This window comes from Mustela putorius, unplaced genomic scaffold, assembly GCF_011764305.1.
Source record: "Mustela putorius furo isolate JIRA1106 unplaced genomic scaffold, ASM1176430v1.1 tig00537293_pilon_pilon_pilon, whole genome shotgun sequence".
Taxonomy (NCBI): domain Eukaryota; kingdom Metazoa; phylum Chordata; class Mammalia; order Carnivora; family Mustelidae; genus Mustela; species Mustela putorius.
Window position 1 is genome coordinate 1,223,749 of NW_025422431.1, and position 8,450 is coordinate 1,232,198.

The 8,450-nt window shown below is 40.6% G+C and overlaps 1 protein-coding gene across 2 annotated transcripts in view; it reads right to left on the reverse strand.

The window, feature by feature from the left end:
* The window catches only part of PPP1CB (protein phosphatase 1 catalytic subunit beta), a 44,082-nt gene extending 35,951 nt beyond the window's left edge, over nucleotides 1-8,131 (reverse strand). The window contains exons 1-2 of one of the 2 annotated variants that reach the window (XM_004777483.3): nucleotides 7,996-8,131; nucleotides 7,637-7,776 (exon numbers count right to left, since the gene is read on the reverse strand). In XM_004777483.3, the coding sequence (XP_004777540.1) occupies nucleotides 7,637-7,688 (52 nt within the window). In that variant the 5' untranslated portion in view covers nucleotides 7,689-7,776; nucleotides 7,996-8,131. Of the gene's footprint in view, nucleotides 1-7,636; nucleotides 7,777-7,927 lie in introns of both variants that reach the window. The other variant, XM_004777484.3, reaches the window with a different exon arrangement.
* Nucleotides 8,132-8,450: the final 319 nt, after the last annotated feature.

Sequence of the window (8,450 nt, forward strand, 5' to 3'; positions counted from 1 at the left end):
TAATGAAATGGAAAGTATCCCTGAGCATTTCTGCTACATACCAAAGTGCAATGGAGGTCTTCAAGAAAAGCACTAGTGTGACTGTTTTAGCTCCAAGCCAATCTAGCCACATTTTTCAGAGAAGATCTTTATCGTAAAGCACAACTGACAAACTATAGTTATTTACACTTAGATATTTAACAGATACTCTTGAAAATGAACAAAGTGAGCCTGTCATATCAAGGGAAGCAAGTGACAGCATTTGTGTTAATGATAAAACCCAAGCTTTCAAGTGAAAATTAAAATTTTGGAAACCTTGTACCTAATACCATGAATCTGACAGCTTCTCCATACTTAAAGACTCTTCAGGTATCTTGTAGTATTAACAATTATGATTTTTTAAATACTGTGTCAGATGTGTCAACGTTTGAACATCTGAATAACTTGGTTTAGCTGGTATTTCCAAATGACCAATGCATGCGACAAAGAATGTGTAAGATACATTTAAAGTGCAAGATCACTGGATTTTCATGTAAAGTAACAAAAAAACTCACCGATATTTCAGATTCCACATTACAACTAAGCTTTAAGAAATTACCACTTGTTGATTTTTAATATAACATGAAAGAAATACCCGCAATGATCTAAAAAGACTACTACTAAAATACCCCTTCATTTTCCAACCCCATACCTGTATAATTAACTCCTATAAAGCCAGACATTAGAGAGATTTAGTTATCACTATTTTTGTTTTTTTAAAAAGCATTATTTATGCTAATATGTAATGGGTTATTATTTATGAGTGCATTAAAAAATAGATATTTTAACATTGTTTTATTTCTAATACAGTACTCATTAAGCCACATAAATAAAAGCTCTTGTCCTCTATTCTTTTTAGTAGTATAAAGTGGTCCCTGGACTCAAAAAGTTTGAAACCCACTGGTTTAGTCCCTAGCTAAAAGAAGGCATACAACAAATCTTCTTAAATTACCTTTCACCACCGTGTTCTGCCTAGAAGTATCTCTGTCCCTCAACACCAACACTAGTATGCCAAACCAGATTACAAACTCTGGATGACGGAAATAGGAAAGAAATGTTTTACACATACATACACATATATGACAAAGGTGGCTGTATGCAATTAACATAATATAGAGGACAAAATAAATGTTAGATCCTCACAGAGTAGTCTTCTCAAAAATTACTATGAGGCATGTTCAGGGCTCAGCAGTACAATAAGTCCTCTATTACCTCTTTCTCAGTTCAGGTTTATACTAGTAACCACAGCTAACTCTCTGAATTTTTATTATGTACCATGAATTGTTCAAAGTGATTTATCTGTTCAGTCTCTAAAGATATATTATGGAAGTAGATATTTAATACCATCCCCAATATGCAGAAGAAACTAAGCCAGGGGCGCCTGGGTGGCTCAGTGGGTTAAGCCGCTGCCTTCGGCTCAGGTCATGATCTCAGGGTCCTGGGATCGAGTCCCACATCGGGCTCTCTGCTCAGCAGGGAGCCTGCTTCCCTCTCTCTCTCTGCCTGCCTCTCTGTCTACTTGTGATTTCTGTCAAATAAATAAATAAAATCTTAAAAAAAAAAAAAGAAACTAAGCCAGGGTTAAAATTAAAATACATGCAGAACCTGTACCCTAAACCAGTATAAACATGACCTCCCACTGTATCAATACTAATGTATCTTGAGCAAATACATAACTGAGTGAACATCTGATTATCATTCAGGATTAGCTACTGCAGTTAAGGCCCAATATTCATAAAATACATTCCTTATGGTCACTGTATAATTTAATCTTTCTCTCTCTCAGAAGCCTCGTCATTTTCTCTGATTACTTTGGTTCAATTATTTAATATTCAAATAACATAGTTGAAACCTACAGTTACCTATGAAGTTTCCTTCTCAATTTACTAACTGAAATAAAAACTCGGTATAACTGAATTATAACATTCAAGAAAGCTATATAATAGATATCCTTAAACTTGATTTCTCTCAATCTTGAAAACAGTAGGTAAAACTAGGGGAAAAGTTAAAGTGGTGTTAGACAAATACTCAAAGCAAGAAAATGCTTTGGTCAACCTCTGATTGACTAGATGGGGAACTTAGGGATATTCTGATGAACATTCTGGGAATGAAATTCCCTTACGGTGAAATAAACTGTATCAAAACCTCCAAATTACACAGTGTTGGCACATAATCACGATCCTAGGGCAATGTTCCTACAATTAGATAAAGACCTCTTACTTGTCCTTGCACAGATGGAGGTAAATTTGGGAAAGTAGAAAGAGCCCTGAGGCCAGGGATTTTCAGGAAGATATATACACCCTCAAAAATCACTCTGCTAGACATGTGAACAGAGTAAAGGCAGAATAAAGGGCCATTGTCACTGTCCTTTTACTACTTTTTTCTACTGCATTACAAGTATCCACCTAGTCCAGGGACTGAATTCTTCCATCACTAGGAAAAGACTGGCTACTGGTTATTTATACTTGCTTGACTTCAGAATGAGTTTCTGTATTTTTATTCTTCTACCTCTAAGTGAAGAATAAAGACAATTTCCACTAAAGCATTTTCAATTTTATCTAACAGATGGAAAGTGTCTGTTGTATGGTGTATTTCAAAAAATGAGGTATAAAAAAAAATTGCATTCCACCTATTAATAACCAAGACTTTGAAGGCAATCCAATTCAATCCTGGGGAAAGGTTGAGGGTGTACAAGAAAAGAGATGGGACCCCGATGACTTTCTTCTTCCTATATTCACTGATTCTCTATGTTTCCAGGGAAAGTAGGCCTTGAAAGGGTTACTTACAACTGCTAGAAGGGCAGTGACTTTTTTGCCAGGGTATAAATTTGTATCCACTCAAAATTAAATTCTAAAAAATTCAACTGAGAATTCCCATCATCCACTGCCACACCACTGCTAAACCTACTGCATTTACAAACCATTTCTTCTCTTTGCATCCCTATATTCCAAGTCTTCCAGGATAACCTTTGTTTCAGAAATACTTAAATGATTTAAGTTATTATTTCTAGATATCTCAACATATATGACAATATTATTCTACCTCTGTTAGAATTGAGGACACATGCCTCCGAATGTCAACACCATTAAATAGTAAACATGGAAAGTAAGATAGTAGAGGGGGAAAAAAGCCCACTAGATACAATTTGCTATCTTCCCCTTAATCCTAAATTTTAATATATAATCCTAGCTCTAGATTCAGATGTAAACAGATTTCTAAATCCTAATGAATTTAAATCTTGGATTTAATTATTTATCAGAAAAGCTCCAGCTCTGCACTCAAATAACAAAATGAAAACAGACCTAATTTCCGTATCAGTTTTTAAAAATGTTTCTCCTTTATATATCCTCTACCTTCTTATCCAGGAAGAAGCAACAGGAGAGAGAAAGTATTCCTCAGATGATCTTCCCTACTCCCCAAACTGCTCTTTTCTAACAGACCTGGCTTTGGATCTATACACAACACTTTCCCTGAGGAAGCTGAGGTTGCCAGGAGCAGCTAGACTAGCACTTCCTTCAAATCATCTAAACTTTAGATTTCTGGTTCATAATTAAACAACTTAATTTTGGGGGGGAGGGGCTTTAAACAGTCTGGCAGTTCCTCAAAAGGCAAACATATAGGCTTACTGTATGACCCAACAATTCCATTCCTAGCTGTATACCCAAAAGAAGTGCCCACACAAAAACCTGTAGATATTATAGCAGTATTATTCACAATAGTCAAAAAGGGGAAACAATTCTAATATCTGCCAAGTGATGAATAAATAAAATGTGGTTTATTAATACAGTGGAATATCATTCATCCACAAAAGGAATGCAATACTGACACATGACACAATATGGATGAATTTTTAAAACATGAGAAGAAGCCAATCACAAGAGACCACATATTACATGTTTTCATTTATATGAAATGTCTAGAACAGACAGAATCCTAGAAACACAGAAGAATAGTGGTTACCTAGTGCTAGGTGAAGGCTGAAAGGAAAAAAGGAGTGTTGGCTAATCACAACAGGGTTGTGTTTGAGGGTGGTGGTGGTGAAAATGTTCTAAAATTGTGGTGATGGCAGCACAGCTGTGACTATACTAAAAAACATTTAATTATACACTTTGAATAGGTGAATTACACAGTATACGAATTATATCTCAATAAAATTTTTATTTAAAAAGAGAGCTTTCAAGTGGTTTTATTAATCTATTTCATTTAAATCCATTCTTTCTTTTAACCTTCAAAAGGACATGTAAGAAAGCTTCTTATGTGCTTAGTCTGTCTCAGCCTAACAGAACTTTTAGAATATGATCCACAAGAAAGGAAATGATCAGTTTCACAAATTCAGGCATATATACAAAGTATATATACACATATGATATACATAACAGCATATGATACATATAACAGGCATGTGTTAATTATCAACTGGTACAAACAAGTTTTTTTTTTTTTTTTTAATTTTTATTTATTTATTTGAGAGAGAGAGAGAAGGAGAGAGCCAGCGAGCACAAGAAGGGAAGGGTCAGAAGGAGCAGCAGATTCCTTGCGGGGCACAAAGCCAAACAAGGGACTCTGTACTAGGACTCCTGGATCATGACCAGAGCCAAAGGCAGTCGCTTAACCAACTGAGCCACCCAGGTGCCCCAAACGAGTTTTAAACACCTGGATAAAGTTTGGTTGGGAACAGAGCTAGCGGGAAGCAGTTTCTCATCCTATCCTCTTCCCAAAGGCATCAATCTACTCAGTTCATTTCACCTCCTCCCAAAATAAACACAACATTTCTAATGTGAATAAAGTTTGCAAGGTGATTATGCTATACTCCCAATGCCATCCTAACTCCTTTTGGAATAATGATCAAAGTAAAAAGCTTTCACCGGGTTTTCCAGGACACCCAAAGGAACTAGATTTAATTTAAAGAACCAGTCAAGAGCACTATTATAAGCCACAAGAATGTGGTAACAGGGTCACTACAGGGGATAGCATGGCCAGCATCTTTGGCTTTTAGTACCAAGTAAAACCTAATCCTATACTGGAAGAATATGCACTATTCACACAATAAATAAGTACAGTGCTTTGCATTAAATGACGAAAATTTTTAAATGTTCTAAAGGCACTTTGAAATTACTATCATATGCCCACTCAAAAAGCAAAAAACACAAAGCAACTTATAAAATATGGTCACTGAAAGTGTTACAGCTGATTGGCAATTTGATATAATGAAAAAAATCAAGAGCATGTTTTGGAATTACAACCAACATTTTAAAATGAGATGAAGTCCTGCTGATGTCCCCTAATGTGGAGGCATTCTGACCGAATTTTAACTTACATGTTTATTTAATACTTTAAAAAAAAAAAACTAACTGTAGCTACACTGCTAGACAGCTTTACAAAATACCATCATTTCAATCTGAGTTAAATTTAATGAGCAAGTAACATCACTGAAAACCAAGGCAGATAAAAAAAATTTTATTTGAAGAATAAAAGTAACTACTTTTTAGAAAATCCAAGTCTGTTCTGGATGTCTCTGAATAGGTCTAGATTTTGAAAGGGGAAAAGAAAAGGAGTCTGCAGAATTTAAGAATTCCAAGGAGGTACTGTCAAACTAAATATACCTCCTTGGATTAAGAAGTAAGTAATGAAACTCTACCGATGGGAGTGTGCTGAATATATGAACAGAGAGGAGGCTGGAAAAGCCCAGAAATTCGCTTTAGACTGGGAGCTCCTTTTATTTTCTCTTTGGATTCCTGGTGACTAGCATAAAGCAGGTCAATAAATGCTTGCAAATTTCAAATGGGAAAAGTCTCCACTAGATTTCTCATTCCCCAAAAAAAAAAAAAAAAAAGGGTGTGGGGGGGGACATCATCCAAAACCAGAACCAATCATTTAATTTGAATTCACAAAACTAATGGAATCACTCCGCATATCCTTTTCCCTTCATATCTTTCTTCCAATAAACTTAACAAGCCACTAGTGAAGTTTCTGAGTATCATTAAAAAGAAAAAGGTGCATCTGACTCAAAAAATTAAAGATCAAACATTTAAAAACATATAAATCTCCTGTTTTATGCATATAAAGTATACAAATATGTAAGTATGAAAAATAAAAGGAAAGAAGTTGAGATGCAAACACCAGACTTTCAAAATACTTAAATTTACAAATCAAGCCTGGACTTTCCCCAAAGTTACCTAGACATTAAAGTTTCTAAGTGGCTTTCTTTCCCTCTTGGAACAATGCACAATTACAAAATACAATTTTTTTCATAATAAATATCTCACAGACCCAGCAAGATGTTCACAGCTGTTAAAGTCCAAGTCTTAAGCAGTGAACACTGACTACAGGCACCAGGGGGCCTCCCAGGAATAACTTGATAGTAAAGGAAAAGGTAAGAGTTCCTGGCAAAACTTTGCTTCTTATCCAGTCTTAAGACTGCTGCAAAGCTTTCACATCTGGAGCAAATAAACTGTAGTTTGTTACACAAGGGGCACACACTGAACTGATGAGATACCGAAACGTCCACTGAAAAAAGGAACTAGCTCGCCCCCCCCAATACAATCTTCTTTGATGAATTTACAAATATAAGTATATACTGCGCTTTCCTGTTGTAAACAGTTACCTTCAGGTAATCTGAAGCAATAAATAAGTGCCTATGCACTCCAGAGAAGACTAAATTTTCTAAAAGGGTTATCTTCTTTTCTACACACTCAAAAAGCAGTTAGTGGTGATGCAAATTTTAGAGTAAAGGGATTCACCGATAGAACACTACGATTAACTCTGAATATTATCCCGGCCTCTCTATCTTTTCCTTTTCCCTCAATCCCCCACCCCAACATAAAACTGTTCAATAAAAACAGAACGATCCGGAAACTTCAAAAGCCGCAAAGACTTGTAAATGCCTTTTAAACCTAAGAGCGTTCACAATAGACCTTTTCTAAGTTTGTGCAGAAATTAAATCCCGCTCAAACCCGAAAGCTAAATGCCTTCAGCAAACGCGTTTACATATTTCTTCTTTCTCGAGTACATCTTCAGCTCGATCAAACACTTCTGTTTTACTCCTTCTTTTCCCAAGCCAAATAATAAATAGGTTCTCAACTCCCGCTAATGTTAACGTATCCTTAAACCGAGTTCGTCCCACAGCATCATGTAAAAATGCAGAAGACATCCAACAACTGTCTCAACGAGGTTTTTATAAAATTCACTCCCGGAACAAGAATCGGAGGCAGCCAAGGGCAATGCACAAAGAGAACAGAGAAGAAATACACGTTCCACGGACATACAATGCACAGAAGCTCGCATCCTCGCACCCTCCTTGGGAAGGGTCACCCAGCACCCTTGGGCTCCTCGCATCTCCCGGCCAGGGCGACGCCGTGACGGTCCCCGAGGGTCCGCGGGGACACTCTCCGCCGGGGCCGGCCGGGCCACCCCACCCGCGGGGACAGCCCCTCTCTCCTTGCCTCCCACGGACCGTGTTCCTGGAGGCCGCTCCCCCCCGGCCAAGCAGCCTCTTCGCCCCCTCCTCTTGCTGCCGCCGCGGAGCGGGAACGGGGTCCCCTCGGGTTTCGGCGGCGGAGGGAGAGTGAGGGCTGAAGGGGGCGCCCCCTCCCCGCGGCCGGCCGGGCCCCGCACTCACCCTCCAGCAGTCGGGTGATGAGACTGTCCACGTTCAGCTCCCCGTCCGCCATCTTGTCGGCACCAGACGCTCCTTCCCGGCAGCGGGAACAAGGGCTTCACGGCGGCGGAGGCTGCGGCGACGGCTCGGCGCTCCCTCACCTACAAGTCACGCGGCGTTTCGACCCCGGTTCCAACTCCCCCTTTTCCCCGGGCCCTCCCCCCACCCCCTCCCCACCAAGTAGTGGAGCGCGCGTGCAGTCGGAGGCACACGCGAGAAATAAATAAATAAACAAGTGGGGCCCCCACGAACCGGGCCGCGTCAGACCCAGCCACCACCTCCTCCTCCTCCACGGCACCGCCCAACTCCGCAAAGCTCACCAGCGCCGCCGACGGCCCCACCCGCAGCGCCACTCACTGCACACCGCCCTTCCCCGCCACCGCGCCACGCAGCCCTGCGCGCAGGCGCACGGCGCACGCCTCCGCGGGCCCACCCCGCCGACAGCCCCGGCCTTCGCGCAATCGCACTGGACTCGGTTCTCCCGCCGCTGCCGCCGCTGCGGCCTTCGCGCAGGTGCGTCGCCCTCCCTCGCCACTCCCACTGCGCCGAATCGCCGCGGCGGCGCAGGCGCCCCAAGGCTGGCGGGCGTTTGCTGCGATGGGGAATCTCCCATTAAGCGGAGAGCGCGTAGGCAGTTCTGACCTTCCCGCTTCTCAGCCTCCCTGGCCGGCGCGCTCCGCAGGCAGCGTTGTTGGGCCTTTCCCACCTCGTTTTTCTTTTCTTGGCTTCCTTCCCTAGTTTTGCAAGCAATTCTTCATGTTTCCGTTAAGCGGGA